The 21,361-nt window shown below is 53.2% G+C and overlaps 1 protein-coding gene across 4 annotated transcripts in view; it reads right to left on the bottom strand.

The window, feature by feature from the left end:
* Positions 1-364: 364 nt before the first annotated feature.
* The window catches only part of CORO2B (coronin 2B), a 134,421-nt gene continuing 113,424 nt past the window's right edge, over positions 365-21,361 (bottom strand). For all 4 annotated transcript variants that reach the window (XM_075896844.2, XM_075896843.2, XM_075896845.2 and 1 more), the window contains 9 exons: positions 16,217-16,366; positions 14,041-14,205; positions 12,392-12,508; positions 10,433-10,537; positions 8,594-8,690; positions 7,501-7,613; positions 5,589-5,679; positions 3,772-3,911; positions 365-1,836 (listed from right to left, as the gene is read on the bottom strand). In XM_075896844.2, coding sequence (XP_075752959.2) covers positions 1,705-1,836; positions 3,772-3,911; positions 5,589-5,679; positions 7,501-7,613; positions 8,594-8,690; positions 10,433-10,537; positions 12,392-12,508; positions 14,041-14,205; positions 16,217-16,366 — 1,110 coding nt within the window. In that variant the 3' untranslated portion in view covers positions 365-1,704. The remainder of the gene's footprint in view (positions 1,837-3,771; positions 3,912-5,588; positions 5,680-7,500; positions 7,614-8,593; positions 8,691-10,432; positions 10,538-12,391; positions 12,509-14,040; positions 14,206-16,216; positions 16,367-21,361) is intronic.

Below are 21,361 nucleotides of genomic sequence, written 5' to 3'. Positions count from 1 at the left end.
TCATTGGATTGAAACAGAATTTTGATGGTCATCGGATCCCTGTTCAGTGCACGACAGGTGGAATTGGATACTTAAGTACCTCGCGTGCCCGTGAAAATCCTCCACCTTCATCTCTGCAGTAGGTTCCAGAGGATGTAGCATTCTGGGGAGAAAGTCACCTTTCTATTAGGCTGTGTGAGCAAGTGAGCCACCGCGACCCCGTGGCAGTTCTGGAAAGCGTATTCCATGCCGCTCTCCAGCACGACGTGGGACGGCCTACCTGGATTCCGCTCCTCTCGCCCCGACTCAGCCGGCATTTTGGAAAACGTACTCACTCGTGCCCGACACCGCGACGCTACAAAGGAAAACTCAAAGGAGACATTGCCACTTGCAAGGTTTGGTATCTTGAAACCGTTTTATTTCCTCACGTTTGTGGTAACATAAATAAGAGCGCAGGACGGCACTAACAGAAGGGGAGGGAAAGCAGAACACAATAGAAAGTAACGGGGGGAGGAGGGGAACGTGTTGCACTGATACTGCCAGGCAGTTACAGTCCTGCTCAACTGAAGTGAAAATATAGGTAGGTGAACCAGCAGTATTTTGGTGTCTTACCCTGTAGTAAGGGCGTAATTCACAAAAACGTCATTGTGCGCCTATGCTGTGTATGTATAACTTATCGTGCAGCTTAAACTCTGCGCAGTTCTATCGGCAGCAGAACGGACACACAGAGTCCCTGACATCAAACATCTTTCATTCAGGTTTCCACAGGAGCGGTTACCGCTAACTTGGCAACATTTACTACGGAGCAAGAGAGAGCGCTAAGGGAGCATTTTGCTGCTTGCCGCTTGTATACGAGGGCGGAGTTATCACCAGGAGAAACTAGGACTCTCGGGTCCCTCTTAGCACATCAGGGAAGAGAGACTCACTGCTTTTAGGAAACCTCAGATAGTTTAAAAAAACCCCAACCAAACAAACTCTCTATCCAACCAGCCCCCATCCTGCTAAGGAGACGGACAGGTTTCCATAAAGAGAAACGCAAGCAACTGACAAAGTAAGGTCACAGAGGAGTATAGCAATTGAGTAAGGAACTTGGAGATTGGATCATGAAGCCACGTCCTAAGACACACGTCAAATTTCGCTACCTCTCTCCCGACAAGGAAACGTTTGCAACCAATGCCGGGGCGAAGGGCAGGTTTTCCTGAACCTACTTCAAACAAAGGCCAGGGCCAGAGGATTTGGAGAGAACGTTTGTGAATTAAGCCCTTGATTTGAGGTGACCGTTAAGTGAGTTACAATTCCAGTTTGGTAGGCTGCGTGCATTCATTGTCAGGCTTTGCATAGGAAAAAGTTAACAGCAATAAACCATATTGCTTTCGTAGGGGCATCCTTCATTCTCTCTCCATTTTAAGTTAAAGTTAAGTTGTGCCTTACTGGTTAGCTCCGTAGTCTTTAGATATAGAGAATACATTGTTCTACTTACTCCACGAAAAATGCTGGAATATAAATACATACCCAGCTTCCTTTCATGCAGTTATTTTCAGTTATAGTGTACAAGTCTTTTATTTATTTATTTAGTGCTAGATCAGACTACAAGGACGTATTTCCAGTTAGCATGTGGCCTCTTGACAGGCCATGTGGCTCATCTTCTGTGTAAGTGGATCCCGTAAAATAAAAGAGCAAGTAGAAACAAAGAAACTTTATTTATAAAGTGTCTCTCGAGGTTAATTAATTATTTTTCGGGCTGTTCCGTAAGTTTTTCAACTCCAGCTGCAGTTGTCGAATTCTGATATCTTTCTGCGAGAGCTCTTCTTTCAACCGCCGGATCTCATCCTGTTGCCGAAAGAACATTCTGAGGAGCTTCAGAGAAAGACACAAAAAAAAAAAAAAATAGGTGGACTACGTTGAGGTCACATTTATACTATCGGCTTTCTCTTATGGCTTCACGTCTTTCCTGCCAATTCTCAGAACACCTGCCTTTGGTTCATGTCATTCCACTGTTCCTTTTGAAATCTCAGTTTGCCGGCAACTACCCCATTGATTTTCCCTGTCCTTTTTCATGGTAACTCAGTTTATTTGCATAGTGTAGCCTAACAGTTCTATTTGCGAAAAGAAATTCAATACTGGATCCAGTGCCAGTGTTTTCCCAGAGCCTCCAAGGGTAGCATGGACACCACGTTTATTAAAAACGGTTAGGAAATTAACCCACTTCACTTTGTACTCTCTCTGCTTAAATCTCTACAAGGTTTGGTGAGTTGAAGTTTGACCCAGGCAAAAAACCACACACATGGATTTACACAGCTTGGGAAAAAAAAGTAGAGATGCAGAATCCGGTGTGTTTATATGCTACAATCTTGAACATGTGATGTTGCTCTCTGAGAGAGAAAGCCATGTCCTCATCTGTAGGTCATATGCCCTATACTGGTAACAGATAGGGATTTTTATTTAGTTACAGTGCTAGAAGTCTGGTTTCAGAGTTTAATCTCCACTGTTCGTGTGAAGTTCCAGGTGGCTGTGGTGTCCATCTTAATAACAACCTAGATTATCACAAATTTCTTAGGGAGGCTTGTGTCCAGTTCTGGGCACCAAAGTTCAGGAACAATGTGGATAAATTGGAGAAGGTCCAGAGAAGAGCATAAAAATGATTAAAGGTCTAGAAAACAGGAGCTATGCGGGAAGATTGAAAGTCTGGAAAAGAGAAGACTGAGGCCAGGTCTACACGAGTCCTGGAAGGCCTGTTTAAGGTACGCATCTCCAGACACGCAGAGTAAGTAGATGGAGTCGGCTTACTTTAAGCCGAGCTTAGTGACTCCCTCACTATGGGAGGCCGACAGCAGCAAATGCACACAACTGAGAGGAGTACAGATGCCACCCAGAGCTGCCCTCAGCATTTGATTTACGGATCTATACTAGACCCGCTAAATCAAACACCAGAATATTGATCTCTGGTGTGGCAAGTGAAGACATGCCCCGAGAGGGGACATGATAGCAGCTTTCAAATACCTAAAAGGGTACAAGGAGGAGGGAGAAAATTGTTCTCCTTGGCCTCTGAGGATAGGACAAGAAGCAATGGGCTTAAACTGCAGCAAGGGAGGTTTAGGTTGGCCATTAGGAAAAAGTTCCTAACTGTCAGGGTGGTCAAACACTGGAATAAATTGCCTAGGGAGGTTATGGAATCTCCATCACTGGAGATAAAATTTAAGAGCAGGTTAGACAGACACCTGTCAGGGCTGGTCTAGATGGTGCTTGGCCCTGCCGTGAGGGCAGGGGCCCGGCCTTGATGAGCTCTCAAGGTCCCTTCCAGTTCTAAGATTCTGTGGTTCTAAGAACATTTACACCATCTAAGAAGAAAACAGAGTGAAAGCCACTAATGCCAGAAACCAGATTGCACCCAGAAGCCAACCTAGTAGAAGGGACCCCCGAAGACTTCAATGCCCTCTGTGGGCAAGGAAGGCTCGGAATGGTGACCATGATGACCATTCGGGTAAAACACAGTCTCTACTTTTTCCTGTTGAGATGAACGGGAATGGGGAGATTGCAAACGCTGCACAGTAGGACCACGTTTTGTGCTGTGTCTGGTTAGTGCCCGGGGGCAGTGAGGTGTTACTGCAATACATAACATCCAGGACACATCAGTCCTCTGTGACATGTCAGCCGGATGAGAACATGCAGCAGACCTTCCCCGCGGTCTGCTTCCGACGTCAGGGAAAGGCTTTGCCCTAGAAGAGCTGGAAGCACACGTCCGAGACCTACGAGGTTGGCCATCCAAAGCCTAGGTCAACGCCCATCGCTTACCTCATTCTCCGTCCTGGGGGGCACGTTTTCGAGCAAATCTATTCCATTGACCACAACACTTTTTTTCTCTCTTATCGGTGCTTTAAAGACAACTTTGGACGTTTTTTTATAGCCCTCCTTCAGAGACATCAATATGGGATCTACATGTGGGGACAAAATACAGGGGGTTAACGCTTGCTCTGCTACAGTGTACACGTATAGCGCCCTGCCCTGTTGCCCAACCTTACATTTCACTGCCTCCTAGCTGCCCCAAGGTTAGTGGCAACGTGATTTCATGGTGACTGGACTGGAGAAGCCCTGGCCAGGCAGTAGGGAGACCTGGGTTCTAATCCTCCTCTTCTACTGACCCTCTGTGCTACCTTGGCAAGGGACTGACCCCGGCTTTGCCTTGCTGAAGAGACTCTAAGTTTTTTGGAACATGAACTCTCACCGTGGCATGGTTGGTTTTTTTTTTTTTTTTAATTTGGTAAAAAAAATTCCAAAAATACTGACACCTAAAATGTCTTAATGTCCGGTACTTTCTGATTTTTTTCCCCCAGCCAGGAGGCGAAAATCCCAGGCGCTTACCGCGTTCTGCAGGGGAGCTTTTGGCGCGGAGGAGGAAGACAAGATGGCGGACGGCTTGTTAGGGCCAAAAAGCTTCAAAGGCGTTTCTTAAAGGGGCCATGCTGGGTTTTTTAATGTTTTGCTTAATAACTCTCGGATCCTTTTTTTTTTTCTTTTAACAACTTTGGTCTCCCCATTTTTTTCCCTCAACAGAATTTTTCCCCTGGTGTTTTGTTTTTTTTTGGGGGGGGGGAAGGGTGTTTAGTATTTTTAGTTAAATCCTCTGCAACCCTACCCCCAGCACAATTTCTCAGCTCCTGTCAGTCACTTCCTGGGAGTCTGCCTCTAGGGCCTGCAAGCCAGGAGCTGCTTAGGTAAACACTTCCCGGACAGAGCCCGCCTCTGGCACTCTAGCGCCTCCCGCACCCCAACTACCTGCCCCAGGCCACTACTCCCTCCTGCCTCCGCTCACCAGCAAAACCTTCTGCACATCCCTCCGTTCACAACTCCCTCAGACCAAGCACCCCCTCCTACACCCTTCCCCCAGACCACAATCCTCTCCTGCACCCAAACACCCCCCCCCCAGACCCTGCACCCCAAGCTCCGGCCCAGGTCACAACCCCCTCCTTCTTCCAAACTCCACACCCTCTCCTGCACCCCAATCCCTTCCCCTACCCCAAGCTCCCTGCTTCACCCACCCTCCATCCCAGACCCCACAGCCCCTCCATAGAAGTGCAGCCCTTGACCACTTACCAAAATCCCTAAAAACACCCCCCCCCCAGAAAAACGATTGCCCACCCCCTATCTAAGGACCACTGAGTAGGTAATGCAGTGCTAGAGAGACCAGCACCTGGGGCAGACACAGCCTACGTGGTGCTTCAGTTCACGTTAACGAGCTTGATTTTATTCTCTCTCTCACATTCACTTGTCCCCATGCATACGCCAAGTCTACATTTTCTGTATTTTCAATTGGTGCAACGAGGCCCTCCCATAATATAGATCCATTTACTTGCAGAAGGAGCTTCTAACATTCAGTGGCCTTCTTCCCCCTCCCCACCCCATGCAAAGCTTACCAGCTCAAGTAGGGCTCCACCGGTTACATCCGTACACGCAGGACCGATGCGCCCACCACCCCGTCGCTAGGAGGCCGTCGGAAAGTATGGAAAGCGCCCCAGGGGGGAGTGTAGATTTAGATGCGTTTCACAGGACGGGCCAGAGGTCAGTCCTGCTTACGTTTACGGTAAACGCGCGTGCAGGGTTCATTGTGGTACCTCTGTTCATTCCGCTCAGCCATTCGTCCGGGGTCAGGGCTGGTTCCATGCCTGGCGTCATCGGGTAAATATCCTCTTGGTACGTCTCGGACTAGAAGTGAGGAAGAAGAAAGAACAAACCTTCCTAACGTTTGCACCTCAGCGTTAGCATGTGCTGCCAACTGCCAACAGCAACACCGTGGCCAGCGGTAACGTCGCCTTTCAAGAGCAACCCAGGAAAACCACGGAACCATGGAAAACGTCCCATTCGCCATTGACGTGAACGGGGGAATAAAGAGGCCTAGACGCGGCCTATTAAATTCCTGGGCTGAAAGAAAATTACCCCCCAGTAGCCCGGAGCCATACAAGGTTTTCAGGAGCTCACGTAAGTCTCACTCAACCACCAAAGCAACAAATGCATTCGGGCTGTCGACAGAACAATACATATTATCCAGATGGATGGAAACCTCACGGGAAGGTTTCAGAAGGGCAGCAGCTCCGGCGCGGGTGGCGGGTGAAGGCCCAACTAGGAAGGCAGCCGAAGCCCCGCCCCTTCCACCCAAAGCCACACCCCTTCCCCGAAACCATGCCCCTTCAAAACCTTGGCCCCACCCCCCAGCCAAGCCCCACCTGACACAACTGGAGGGCTGAGACTGCCGCCCAGCGTGACCCCAGCCTTGCCCGGCCACAGAGGAGCTGGGCTGCCGTGTGTGGGCAGTGAAGCGGGGCAGTGTAGGCAGTGCCGTGAAGCGGGGCAGCTTACATTACCCGGTGCCCACATGCTCCGGTCTGTTGGGTGCTCTCTGCTGCTGCAGGGACTGTGTGGGGAGCGCGAGGTTTTGAACCGTGGGTCAGGTAACCAACACCCGCCCCCTCTGCCACATGCAGCATGAAGAGCAGCAGCCAAGGTTAAAAAAACAAGGAAAGTTGTCCACAAGGGTAATTTTGCCTTTCCCCCCCTCCTTTCTACTTCTAATACAGGTTGAACCCCTCTAGTTCGGCACTTTCAGGAGCTGGCCAGTGCCAAACCAGAGAATTTGCCGAACCACGGGAGGTCAATATTGTCTAGCAGCATTATCAACACTTCCACTGCTTCCTGGGCTCTGAGAAGACACTGAGGGATGAATTAGAGCTAAAGAACAGCCCAGAACACGGAGAGCCAGGACTGGGGGCTGTAAATGTGTCTCGCTATGGAAAGGATGAGGACGCACTGGAGAGGGTCCAGCAGCGGGAGACCAAAATGCTGAGGCGGCTGGAGCACATGACCTACGAGGAGAGGCTGAGGGATTTGGGCTTGTTGACTCTGCAAAAGAGAAGAGCGAGGGGGGATTTGAGAGCAGCCTTCCTGAAGGGAGGTTTCGAATAGGAAGGAGAGAGGCTGTTCTCAGTGGTGGCAGATGGCAGAACGAGGAGCAATGGGCTCAAGTTACAACGGGGGAGGTCTAGGTTGGATATTAGGAAAAACTCTTTCCCTAGGCGGGTGGGGAAGCACTGGGATGGGTTCTCTAGGGAGGGGGTGGACTCTCCATCCCTAGAGGTTTTTATGTCTTGGCTTGACAAAGCCCTGGCTGGGTTGATTTAGTTGGGTTGGTCCTGCCTTGGGCAGGGGGCTGGACTTGATGACTTCTGAGGTCTCTGCCCGCCCTGGGATTCTACGAAACAAACTTTTATGAGACTGCAAGACACTTGGCCCCACCTTGATAAGCAGGCATCCGGCTACCATCATGCCGGACCACGGATGTTGTCAGACCAGCGAGTGCCCGACTAGAAAGGTACCACCTGACGATTAATGAATTCAGGGCAACAAGGAGGAAAGTCTGTTAGGTCACCTCTTTGGAAAGATAAGGCCACCCACGCGCTCAGCTTACAGAGAGCGTGGAGCGAGCAGCTGCGCTGCGTACGCGGAGTGGGACCCATGCGGGCGTGTACTCACCCTCCGTGGCACGATCATCGAGATGGGCTCAATCAGACCCTTTAAGGTAACCAGTTTGTAGAAGCGGAACACCTCACAGGCAGAGACGTCCAGGCCGTGCTTTGGCATCACCCCTAGCAGAGAGTTCACACGTGAGCGGGGTCCGTCCTCTCGGACCGACAACGCCGTGACATAGACGCCCGTATTCTCCACGTGGGTCAGGGGAGAAGGGGCTGGTCTTACTAGCACCATCAGGAGGGCTTGCTTAGGGCATGGTAGCGCGATGGATGTATTAGGTTAAACACCGGAATCAATTGCCTAGGGAGGCTGTGGAATCTCCATCACTGGAGATATTTAAGAGCAGGTTGGACAGACACCTGTCAGGGATGGTCTAGACGGTGCTTGGTTCTGCCATGAGGGCAGGGGACTGGACTCGATGGCCTCTTGAGGTCCCTTCCAGTACCTAGGGGAGCAAGCGGCGCGTACCCCCTACGATTTATTTGGGGTGCCGATCCCATTCGGGGGCTGGTTCCCTGCGTGCGGGGCCCGAGATGGCATTCTCCTCAGAGCCGAAGGGGTTCAGAGTCCGTGTTGCTCTTCCGGTGATCTCAGCTCTGGGCCTTCACTGGGGGCGACCAAGAGACCTGGCCCAGCAGGACAGGGAGGGGAGAAGCCCCAGCAGCAGGGAAGCGAGTGACAGTGGCTTTATTAGCAATCCAGGAAGCCCCCTCGAAGGGGTCTTCTGTGACTGCCCTCCCCACCACACCACACCACACGTCACTGACATAGGTCGCTTGTTTAAAGTGCGGCCCGCCCGTCACTGACCAGGTGAAATTGCCCACGCATTTCCTTGGCACGGGGCCCTCCACCAGGTACACCAGGGTCATGCACCATCCCGCAGGAAGAAATGCACAAAAAATAGTGTGTAAATGCGACATAAAGATCCTGGAAATCCGGAATTAATTTTCCAGCAAGTCATCAGCTACCTACTGACCCAGAACCTACGTGAACAGCGAGAGTCAGCACAGTGCAGAGAGCACGGGGGAATTACTATGCAAAACATGCATCAGCAAAATGGAAGGATGCTCCTATTAACGTGCCCACGAGCTCTTACCTAGTCCTTTCTGCGGGGCCGGAGAGCGAAACTCCATGAGATAGTTCAGGTAGGGCTTTTCGGTGCCGATTTCATAGTAGCGGATGTTCCCGTCTCCCTGCGGCGGGGGAGACAGGCAGATCGGTTTCACACGGCAGCGTCAGAGCGGTCGGTAAATAACCAGAGTTGTTAAAAGAGCAGCGCACGGGGCGGCCACGTTCTGGGTGACGCACGCAGCCATGACCGTTGTAGGACAGAATGGTCAAAAGCAAAACAGCAGCCAGAGTCGGCCCTTGGGGGGGCACAGAGCCTGGCACACTGCCCCCCCCCCCCCACAGTGCTCCAAGCACAGCGCCCGGGGCAACCTCCCTGACCACAGGCTGGCTCCGCCCCTGCTCCACCCACCCTTCCCCGAAGCTCCGCCCATACTCCGCCCTCCCCAGGACAACGCAAGCCGGAGGATTATAGGGGAGCCAGGCACAGGGCAGCAGCAGGGGTCTGCCCCCTCCTCCCACGTTCATGGTGGCAGTGGGATCTGGAGCGGCCCAGCAGCCTGCTCCCTCCGCCCTGCCACCCTCTCCCAGGGGCCCTGCTTCCCGCAGCTGGGGTGAAGCCGAATGCAGTGGGCTGGAAGGGGGGGTGGAGCAGGCTGCCATGGACCCCCCAACTGCTGTGAGCGGGGGTGAGTGGGGGCTGACCCCAGCTACCGCCCTGCGCCAGGCCCGTCCCCCAGGTACTCCCCTGGACTGCTCTGGGACCTCTCCATAGTACGGCTGAGGCAGCCACCGCACGGGCCTGCTTCTTGCCGGCGAGTGCGCAGGAGGTCCCGCGCCCCCCGAGCGACACGGCCTGGAGTTGGGGGGGGGGCCGACAGAGCTAGGGCTGTGCCACTCCACTCCCCCCCACCGTCAGTGAGTGCGTGGGGCCAGATCCCCTAGGCCCTGGGCCTCCCAGACGCTCTGGCCCCTCCTGCCCCTCACTTTATCAACACCCTTCTTGCAGTGCAGCCCCAGAACTAGCCTCAGCGTCCTAGCAGCGGCCATGCCAGCGCCAATACGCAGGCAAAACCCCTCGACTGACACGAGAGGCCCCCGTTTATGCATCCCAGCCCCACACCGCCCCCTCTGGGCGCAGCACTGAGCCAGGCACTCACGCTCAGCGGATGGCTTCATTGAGTAGTCGATAAAAATTCTATCGACTAGTCGATAAGGGAAGGCAGCCCAGCTCAGTCCCAGCATGAGCCTGGCTCTTTCTACATTTAAACTGCAGAGCTGCAGAGGGGGTAAGTCCCAAGCCCGGTGCAAGCCGGGACCCAGCTGGGTTGCCAGCCCTGACCGCTGTGGGCAGGGGCTGCTTTGCAGCAGCAGCCTCTGTCCGTGGGGGGTTCCATCGCGGAGCTCTTGGACAAACGGACTCACAGACGACAGATGAACAGACTGATAGAGGCAGCAGCGCGGGGGCGGGGCGGGTGGCACCATGGAGATGGTGCTGGGGGGAACCAGCTTTTAAGCCGGCTCTCCCCAGCCTTGGCTCCTATTCCCCGCCCTCCCCCCTTTGCTGCCTCTGATGCAGAGTAATTCGATTGGCTAGGCTTATCGGTTAGTCGACTAGCCGACTACTCACTTCCATCCCTAATCTTCAGGAGAGTTGCTCCAAATTTGCACGGGGGAAAGCAATATCAGCATCTAGTGTTTAATTGTGAGAGTTATTTATTGACAGCCCTGAATAACCTGACGCCCTGAGCGATGGCCCTTTGCTTGCCTTCTCTAAGGGCTTATTTGGGGGGCTGACGTGTTCTCAAGCTGGCAAGGAACACAGCCGCCTGGAGAGCAGCGGGATACACAGTGTGCTGCCTTTTACCTTTCCGGCCAAGTACAGCATGTGCGTGTCAGCGTCGTAGAACGGAAACAAGAGCCCCGACAGCCCATCGATCTCCTCCTCGACGAGGGGCATGGCCAGGTCTTCCTGCAGAAAGGGAAAGGCGCCGTAGGAACCAGCCGGGGCGAGGGGCGGCATGGGACACACAAGGAAAACCCAGGAAGGGGAGACGGGTGCAGCCAGGTGAGAGGCCGGCTCTGTCCCCGGAAAGCTGAAGCAAACCCACGGTCCCAAAGAGCGCCATGCGATTGCAGAGTCCTGCCAGCCTGAGGCGGGAGAGACCCCGCGGGCACAGACTACGGAGGCTGTCCATTGGCGGTCACCTCAGCATGTCACCCTGGAGGGCTGAGGGGGCACTCGGGCTCCCAGTGTAAGGGCAGTAAATCGGGGGTCCTGTCACACCCCTCCTCCAACCTCCCAGCCATTTCCATGAGGCTGCAGGTGTGCATGTATTTGATGGACCCATTTGGGACAGATTGTGTCTCGGCCCAGGGCGCAGAGAGGGTGGGTGGAGAAAGGAAGACAGAGGCGGGCACGGGGAGCGCTCTCCTTTCCTGCCCCAAGCTGACCCCTCCAGGGTGCACTCTGCCTACCAGGAGAAGGGCCGTGGCCCCCCTGAGGGCCAGCCACACTGGGGGCAGAGTAGTAATAGGGAGGGAGCTGTGTTAGTCTGACCTTGCTAAAACAAAAGGAAAAACTAGGCAGCACTTTAAAGACTCACAAGATGGTTTAATAGGCGATGAGCTTTCGTGGGCCAGATCCACTTCCTCAGATCAAAAGGGTCATCACCTAATAAACCATCTTGTGAGTCTTTAAAGGGGTAGAGTGTGGCCTCCTCGCCGAAGCTCTGACCCCCAGCCTGTGGTGCCCAGTGCTGCCGCTGGGCTGTTGTGCTGTATTGAGAGGAGACGTAATCCCTGACAGCTTCCAGAGACCTGCCCCGACCTTACGATGCCGAGGCCGCCTGAGGAGAGCGTACTGGCCTCTTGAATTTGGAGGGGCCCCAAACGTCCTCATTGCCCGTTTTATATTCCACAGAGCCCCAGATGGATCCGGTTTCTCCCTTTATCCTTGAGTTTCCTCCCCAACGGATCCGCTGCCCTCCGCCCCCATTGCTGCTTCCTCACCCTGCGTCCCAGGGCTTGTCTCCCCAGCGAGTGTCAATGGTGCTCACGGGGCTAGCTGCCCAACAGGGTTGAACTGACCGGTCATCTTCCCCGCCCCTCCAGCTCAGCCTGACTCAGGGGCATCAGCTTCCACCAACCCCGTGAACAGGGCCGGGCGCGTCTGCAGGGTGAAACCTGTTGGTGCAGAATATGGTGTCTGGGGAGGGGGGGGGTGAGTCGGGTGAACTGGCACCCCCTTGAATGTATCCTGTGAATTCAGAATTCAACCCCCCCATGGGCCCACTCTCCTCAGGTCTCCGTAGCAACGGGCAGAGCTGTACAATGTTCCATAAAGAGCACTGGAGAATCCGCTAGGCCGTAGGTTGGAATAAAGGCCCGGCCGTGTGTGTATCTGCTTCTCTCCCTGTACTGGGCCACCTCACTGCAACGCGGGGCTAGTCAACGCGACCCAAGGGAGTTGGGCGCCCAGCTTCACTTGAGAGTCAAGCAGAGGGGAGTCGGGGGTCGGACTCCGCGGGCAGCAGAGCAGGGGTAGAGGCCCCCGTCTCTGGACGCCTCAGTTGTAGGGCCTCTCTCAAGCTGTACTACTCGCTTGACTCTAGCTAGAGGGGGTCTGCAGCAGGGACGTGGCGATTGAGGGGAACATCCCTACAAGTTGCACTTGCTTTGGGACCCAAGCTACCCTTGGCTTCTCCTGCCACGCTCACCCCTTCAGAGCAGACCCCAGATTGCCTATCTCCTAGGCCTCTCTTTTCACCCACCAATCACGCTCCCGTCTCGGGAAAGGGCGGCTTTCTGCCATCTCTTTGCTGACCTGATCCCAGAGTGCGATCTGCCTCGTATTCCACCTCGAGACGCCGGTCGTCAGCAGCCGCTTCACGTTCCCTAGAAAGACCACCCGGTTCACACGATGGTTCTTACAGCTGGCTTCCTGGAAGAAGACACTGTTTGTGCTACGGGCAGTGAACAGCGATACATGTCAGAGGTCTTCCTAGGCACGCCGCTTAGTGTCTGTCAGTGAAAAGACAGACATCCATCAGGGAGGATCTAGATGGCGCTTGGTCCTGCCGTGAGGGCAGGGGACTGGACCCGATGACCTCTCGAGGTCCCTTCCATTCTAGTATTCTATGACTTTATGAAAGTGCCGGCTCTAGGGTTTCAAGGAGAGCTTTACTCCAGGGAGAATTCTTCTTTATGTCAGGATCTCAGCTCCTGGCCTCGCCGCTCCCATATCTCAAAGGCAGGTCCCTTCCTCTTTGTATCAGCTCTACACTGTCTAGCGAGAAAGGGTCCATTCTTGACTTAAGAGCACCACTTCACAGCAAGCTGGGCAGGCCTGGCTTCCGACCTCCACAGTTCCTCTTCTCCTACAAAATGCAACGTTCATGCTAACCAGCTATGGACCAGACAGCACCTGGGGAAACGGGCATCTGTGATCTCTGGAATGGAAAGGCAAAATGCTGCTTTGTAGGGAGAAAGCCTGGCCTTTCCCAGAGCGATCTAGAACAGTCCCAGCTGACAAAGGAAATTAAGCGTTTCTTCCAAAACTGGCTCTGTGGCTTCCCCGAACACCCTACTATTTCCCACATGACTTCGATTAATACAAGATGAAAAGCCCTGCATCTCTGACTAGGAGAGCGCCAAAGTCTAGGGTGGCAGCTTAATTATGCTAGCAAAAAGCAACATTCTTTTCCTGCGGAGAGCTAGATTCAGAGGCTGACATTGGCAGCACGTTGTCACTTCGCGAACAGCCGCCGTGTTTTGTGAAAATTCAGTATCTTACAAGGAGTGTTCCCCATACCTTAGGCTTAACGTGCTTCTTCCCCTTGCTCCTAACTCTGCCTCAGTTGCCCATGAGGGCAGGGCCGGACTGAGGGGTGGGCGAGCCGAGCAGCTGCCCGGGGCACCAACCGATGGGGGGCGCCTGATGGTAGCTGTAATGGGCGTGCGGCATCCCTTATACCTGCCATCAGACACCGCATGCCCGGCTCCAGCAGCGCCGGCCCCGCCATCCCCACGGTGCTGGCCAGCAGCGTCCTTCCCCCCACGGCCGCGGGGCCCTGCACGGCCCGGCGCACGCACCAGCAGTGGTAGCCGGGCAGGGCTGGGCAGCGCATGTGTCGTGCGTCCCGGGGGCGGGCCCCAGGCTGCGCATCAGCGGCCGTGGCTGGGCCGGGCATGAGCCGTGTGTCCCGGGGAGAGCCCGCACATGTGCTGTGCGCCCCGGGAGCAGGCCTGCGCATGCACCATGCGCCCAGGGGCGGCGCCACGCGCCTGGGCCTGGGGCACCAAAATAGCTCGGGCTGGCTCTGCGTGAGGGGAGGAATGCATTCACATGGGAAATAAAGCCATTGTTCAAAAAGCCTCGAGTCAAATGTGTTTGTCACATGTAACGGGTTTACTTCTTAGGGGCCCGGGGCTTAGGACAGACTCTTGAGAGCTGTTCTGAAACCAGCGCGTCACCTGAAGGACTTTGCCCGAACGCGGCTCTATCAGCCGCAGCTTCTTGTCTTTGCAGGTGGTAGACAGAAGGCTGCCGTCGGTATTGAAGGACATGCAGAGAATGACGTCCGTATGGCAATCTATCATCTTCACCGGCTCTCCAATGTCGAGGTTCCAGATCAGAACCTGCGGGAAATGGGGCAGAAACGGGTTAACACCGATGCTGCTGCTGGCTCGGGGTGAGAGTCCTAGTCCCACCGGCCACACATGCGAGGCCACGTTTCCCGAACGTTTGCTCTGCTTTTGAAAGGTCCTGCTAATTTGGGGCCAAATTCCAGCCTCCCCACTCACGGGTCATCTCATTTCACAAACAGATCGCTTTGTCTTACAGTGAATACAATGATTGGCACCCGGCCCATGAAAAGGAAGCCTCTATCTTGCACTCCCTGCGCTTGTTGCTGTCTGAAGAACATCTGTAGGACACACTGTGATCATTTTACCCACTTCTCAGTGACATATTTTGCTTTACATGGAAGATAAAGAACCTCTCTGGTCAAATCTCTTCTCCGAAATGACTGGAAATGGCACCGTGGAATGACTGGAAATGAGGTTCCGTGTTTATTAGCTCATTGAATTTCACGACAACCTTAGCTCAGCTTATAAATTAAAAAAACAGCCACCCCCATGATTCTTCTAGCCGCCAGCCCTGCACACACAACCTGGCTTCTGTTGTTATAACAGATGACTGCCAGGGCTAAGCAGTTTCCAGTCCAAATGACACCCCGTCTTATCTATAAAGTGGGCAATGTTGCTATGAAGTCAGCTAGGCAATAGACGGGGAACCGTCTGAAGCTCGATTCACAATGGCTTTTCAGAATGGAACCACACCGTTGGGCAATAGTTTTCGGTGGGGGGCCACTCCAAGATTTCGGAAAGTGGCCAAGGGCTGCACTTTTCGGGGGATGAGGTGTGGGGTCTATGATGGAGGCTGGCTGCAGAAGGGTAACGGACTGGGGTGCAGGAGACGGTGTGAGATCTGAGAGGCAGTTTGGGTTGTGCCCTGGGTCAGGGGATTGGGGTGAAGGGTCAGGGAGGGCGTGTGGGTGCAGGAGAGGATTCTGGCCTGGAGAGGAGGTGTGGGAGGGGGTACAGGATCTGGGAGGGAGTTGTGACCTGGGGAAAGGGGGTGCAGAGGATTTGGAAGGTGACTGGGGGGAGGGAGGGGCAGGGGTGCCAGAAGCAGGCTTTGGCTGGGAGGTGCTTCCCTAAACATCTCTCAGCCTGCAGCACCCCCAAGGCAGGCCAGGCTCCCTGCCAGCTGCAGCCCCAGAGCATAGAAAATGCAGCCTGCTCCCTCCACGTGGCTCTCGACTCTAGGAAGGGTGAGCGGCTTGCGTCGTGCCCATCCCCCAGGCCAATCTCTCAGCTCCCATTGGCTGGCTGTTACTGGCCAATAGAAGATGAGATATTGGCTGGGATCAGTTCCTATTGTCTGGTTGTTTCCGACCAATAGGGGCTGAGGATTGGGCTGGGGGTGGGGAGATTACCCGAAACCTCTCCCTCCCTCCAGAGTAGAGTCACACGGAGCAGCCCTGTGTTTAAAACAGCGGCCGCTATGTTCTTGAGGGTCCCGGGAGGGGCATCCACAGGCCGGATCCAGCCCGCAAGAGGTATCTTGCCCAGCTCTGCCTTAGTGTCTGAAACAGGCGTGATCTGAGATGATTCGGCAAGATAGGAGAATCCTCTCAAAAATCCATTCGAGAAAAAACCCGAAGATTTCAGTGCAAGTACAGTGCCGTGCATTTTTGTTTCCATAGCCCATTAGAAAAACAAGCAAGTCATTAGGACCAGGTAGGATACAACATGCACTGGGGGAGTGATAATCGGACACAGATCCGGCACAGAATACTATTTAGACAATAGGGAATTCCCATTAGGGTTAAGTTCTAGGCAGAGAGATGCTCTCAACCGTTGGCATCCGCAAAAGAACTCAAATGCATTTCCATGTCATGTATTGACACTTCAAAGCCGAGAGAGACTGGAAGAAAGATCTGAGGATGCACCGTGTCTAGTAGAGCAACTGCCGCCAAACAAGGGAGACCATCCATGACGTTACCCTTTAAAGTCTCACATGGTCTTAATATTCATCTCCGACGACAGCGGCGGGATTTAGCAGAAACCCCCCAGAACAGTTCACCTTGTAGTCGTATCCGGCACTGAACAAGACATTGTTGGCAGTTGGGTGCCATTCCACGAGACCAACCCGGCGGCTGTGCCCATAGAGCTCTAGAACAGCTTCGGTCATGTTCCGCTTCAAGCCGCCCTCTGGAATTTCCCATATCCGCACCTGAAAGGACAGGTCGAGCAACGGTTAGTGGGAGGGAAAACCTTTGTCCGAATTTTAGAGGCGTATAAGGGTCTTGTTCTCTCCACTTGGCACATGGGGAAGGTTCACTGATTAAGAAACCGCAGATGGAATTTAATCAACTTGGTCTCCAAATGCCAGAAGGGAATTAAAAATAGATCTGAATGCGCCCAGTGGCAACACTCTTGTGCTATCCCTTCATGCCCATGTGCACGTCTGGATGGATCTTTGTTCCCTCCTTCCTTCTATTGCATCCACTCCCCAACAGTTAACTGGTCCTGCGAAGCAGCCAATACCTGATCTTCAGCGAAGACCAGATATAATATCTAGTCCTGTAAAAGATGGGCGATACCACCGAAATCCCACTGAATCCCAGGGGGCTATCAAAGAATTAGGCCATGTCTACATTAACCGGAAGATCACTGTTGCCGTGATGGATCCTCCAGAGTTTGATTTAGTGAGTCTAGTTAAGGCTTTATAAATCAAACTTAGAGAGCGCCCCCGCGGGGAAGTTGATAGGAGTGTTTGCTGCCATTGGCCGCCCGCTGTGGGGATGGCGGGGAAATGGGAAACAAGGTATGTCGACTCCAGTTACATAATTAATGTAGCTGGAGCAGCATACCTTGCTTCGATGTTCCCTATTAATGTATAGCTGGCCTTACTTCCATCAAATGTTTAGAGTTGTGCCTGTACTCCTCAGCAAAAGACAAGTCACTTATTGAAAGAGGCAGGAAAGAGAAAACTCTAAAAATGTCAATAAAAAAAATTCACCATGCACTTTTCTGCATAAAACCACAGAATAGGAAAGAAAAATAAATCAGATTTGTCTCGGATGATCTTCTCAGGGAATCGGTACTACAGACTTCGAGACTGGTCCCCTTGGAAAAATACGATTTACTTGCTAAAAATAAGTGACTACACAAGCAATGCTTTAGCTTCAGTGTTGCCATAGTGCAATGCACCATCATTATTGCACACCCTTCTCTGAAAGTGAATCTAGGTAGAGACACTTGCACGATAAAGGACATCACACTCGGCATCATCAGGTACGACGGCAGCCTACTGGCTCCGATTGTTACGAGCTGTGCTTGTTTTGCCACCTGGCTTTTGTCACTCCATGTTAATTTACAGGACAGGTGTGCTTCATCCTCTACGGGCCACCCCCAACATTGGTCGGATCTAACAAGCAGTGGCGTTCTTGATCTTACACCCGCCCTCCAATTACTAACTCCCTGAAGGAATGCCTGTTTCCTTACACGATCACATCGAAATAGAAAGGCATGCACCAGCTCAGCTGCCTCTAACTTTGTAAAGAGGAACAAATGCACACACACACGAGACCCATCAGACTCCTACCACTATGGATTTCAGCAGCGCTAAAGGGGAAGCCGGGCTTACTAAACTTTTGTGCCAAAGGAAAACAACGAGGAGCGTTTATTACATCACAGCGAGGTTCGTGTTTCTGTGGACAACATTTGTAGACCTAGTTTGGAAAAAAGAAGATTAAGGGGGGACATGATAGTGGTTTTCAAATATCTAAAAGGGTGTCACAAGGAGGAAGGAGAAAATTTGTTCCTCTTGGTTTCTGAGGACAGGACAAGGAGTAATGGGCTTAAAGTGCAGCAGGGGAGGTTTAGATTGGACATTAGGAAAAAATTCCTAACTGTCAGGGTGGTCAAATATTGGAATAAATTGCCAAGGGAGGTGGTGGAATCTCCGTCTCTGGAGATATTTAAGAACAGGTTAGATAGACATCTGTCAGGGATGGTGTAGATGGAGCTTGGTCCTGCCTTGAGGGCGGGGGGCTGGACTCGATGACCTCTCGAGGTCCCTTCCAGTCCTATGATTCTATGATTCTATGAGATCATTTGGGTCATTCATAGGCACGTTCAGAGCCATCAATCCACCGGCTTGGAGAGCTGAAGGCCTGGACGTATTGAACTTCGTGTAGCTTTCTACAAGTGCTTGAAATCTCTGAATTTTCAGCGCCACGAGAGCAGGCCTTGCATGCGTGCTCGCATAGGTCAGGTCAGGAGGTTCAATCTACGGCTGCTAGATTCTGTGTTGTTTAGTAATCGTGGAGCTGCAACAATTTGTAGCGGTTACACAGTTACTAAAATGCTCGCCCTGGGGGCAGGGCTGGCAGCCTGTGCACTCCTGGCTCCGGCCCCACGCCCAGGGAGCCCCCTGCTACAGCAAAACGATGTCGTCCCCATTTAAACAGCCAGGTAACACCACACCCATTGTGCAATCAATTGACTTCGCTTTTGGCCTCCGCTGCCAGGGGCTAGGAAGGGCATTTGAGGAAGAGACTCGAAGGGTGTTTCAATGTCGTTTTTCTTTCTCTAGTATCCCGGTGACTGGCAGCTCTGGGATTGGATTGTGCTGATGTAAGCCACATACCTGCTGGGCGTGGGGCACTGTCCCATCTCGCAGCACCGAGGCCACTTACAGTGAGTTTCCTCGACAGCATGGGACTACTGCCGCTGGCCCCATCCCTAGAGCCAAGCCCACCCACTGCCAGCCTGGCCCTCTCCAGCGGCCACAGGAAGAGTCAAGGCTGAGGCACTGCGGCCTCGGCCTTCCCCGGCCGCCAGGGGCAGAACCGGCTTCGGCTGGGGGAGGGGAGTTAGGATTAGGCCGCGGCTGGGGGGTAAGATGGGGGTGGGAGAGAGGGGGGGGAGGGGCGGGGAGGGAGAAAGGGATGGGGGGGGGGGGAGAAAGGGCCCAGGCTGGCGTGGCTGGGGGTGGAGCGGGGAGAGAGGAGAAAGGTTCTGGCCTGGTGCAGCCACAGCCCAGCCCTCCCCGGTGGCCGGAGGGAGAGCCAGGTCCCCCTGCGACGGGGGAGTTGGTGAGCGTAACGAGCAGGGGGTGCAGCCCCCTAGTAGACCTTTCAAATTAAAAGAAGCCAGTTTAGTTCCTTGCTCCTCCTTCTGAATCGGGGGGGGGGGGGGGGGCCAAAAAGGGAATTCTTGTAATACCTTCTTGATTACAAAAGAGTTCATGCTACTTGCAGGGAGACAAAAAAAGGGAAGTTTTTAAATGTAGGGAGGTGAAAGTGTGAGCGCGTACCTGGTTACACGCAGGCGCCCTGTACGTGTGTGTGTGGGGGGGTCGCCTGCGTGTAACCCCACCGCGCGTAACTGCTGACATTTTCAGCAGCGACACGGTTACCTCATTCAACGCATTTTACCATCCCTAGTAAAAATCGTCATCTCTGATAGGACAGACATGGTGCATCTCAGGGGCGAGCTGCATCATGGGACAAGATATTCTCCAGCGGTGGCAAGAATTGCGCATGCCCGGACTACAGCGTAGCAAACAGGACCGGGTGTCTAGCAGGAGAGAGGCCGCCGAAGCGCAGCCCTGAATGTATTAGCTTGCCGATCTGCCGTGGAGGATCCACCACGAAACCAGCTGCCGAGCCACACGTTTTAAGCCCCGTCCTGCGTGCGTTCGACTTTAAGATGCGTAAGGCATTGCTCTCTGGATTGCTCCAAATGAGACGGTAGGCAGAGAACGAAAGACTAAGTGAAAGATAAGGACAACATAGAGGAGACCCGAAAAGGCTGATCTGAATCCAACGGATGATCCTGCAAACCAGCGGAGAGTTGCAGCACGGAGAAAGAAAATCCAAGCTGCGGCGTGTGAAAGAAACCAGCGGCTAGAATGGGCAAGGTCTGAAGAGGGTCTCCCACTCCAGCAGGGCTGCTCAGGTACCGATCAAGCAGAACCCCCCTGGCCTGCCTGGCTCCCCCATTTATACCCCTTGTAGAGTGGTGTGGTTCCATGGTTTAACGTGGCATTATTCTGGATTTCCATCAGCACCAGGAGACTGGAATCACCCCCACGGTGACTAAGTGAGAGAGGAATTTGCAAATTAACTGACGTGCTTCCAGCACTCTCTAAAATCCCTAGGTACTTTATAAAAAAAAAAAAGCAGGAAACAAAAGGGTTTGTGCAAATCACGAGTAAAGCCGAGAGGTAAAGCTGGACTTCAGGCCAGCTGAGCATTTCAATCTCACATCCCAGGAGTATTCCAATGCTTATGCTAAATCCCAGAGGCTGAATATGCTGAGCCAAATTTGAACATTTACACCTCTGACCGTCCAGGGTAACGGTGTTACCCCAGGTTTATGAAGTGTTTCTGAGCGCGGACCGGACCCTTGGCAAGGTGCAGTGAAACGGTACTGGCAGGGCGCAAAAGACTGCGGATTAGCGAGTCAGTTGTGAAGAGCCTTAACACCCTTTAGACCCCCGTCGAGGCGCTGAGGGGAGGGGAAGGCTTGCACATTTCAATGAGTGACTGTGTTGTAGAGAGAAGGCGTGTGTGTGTGTGTGTGTGTGTGTGTGTGTATGTGTGTGTGTGTTGGCATAAAGGACCCTCAGTGTTCCCTAGGCCAGGCGGACTCACTGGAAGGAATACACTTTGGTCATGCTAGTGAAATAGACAAAGGACTTTCGCCAATGTCACTGAGCATGCTCAGTACAAGCAAAGACGCAACTCCGGAGTGGCACGTGACCCCCATACTCCCTCCCCCATTCATCGTCTCTGTCCTTTGGGGACTGCCCGCTAACGGAGTAGCTCCTGTTACATGGGACATCTAAGGCCTGATTCTCATTTACACTAAGGCCCCAAATCTTGGAAGTCAGTTCCGATTTTCTAACAGCCTGTAGAACGGGGGTGGCCAGCCCGCGGGTCTTCAAAGAAAAAATTGGGGCGTGCGCACCTGAAGTTCAGCTCTTAAAAAACAAACAAACAAAAAAAAAACCCTGCCCCTTTAAGGTCAACAACGTCTTTCCCTTGGCTCTTTGCGCTGTATCCACCACTATGTTGGCTCTTCCTTCTCCTCATGCCAATCGGGGGAGGTCCTGGACAATTGGAAAAAGGCAAATGTAGAGCCCATCTTTTAAAAAAGGGAAGAAGCAGAATTCCTTGGCTGCCCTTGTCGCTCTAAGATTTAGAGATGCTCTAAG

The sequence above is a fragment of the Pelodiscus sinensis genome, chromosome 14 (genome assembly GCF_052426305.1).
Source record: "Pelodiscus sinensis isolate ZL-2025 chromosome 14, ASM5242630v1, whole genome shotgun sequence".
Taxonomy (NCBI): domain Eukaryota; kingdom Metazoa; phylum Chordata; order Testudines; family Trionychidae; genus Pelodiscus; species Pelodiscus sinensis.
Note: the sequence above shows the minus strand (reverse complement) of the source record. Positions and strands in the feature narration are given on the sequence as shown.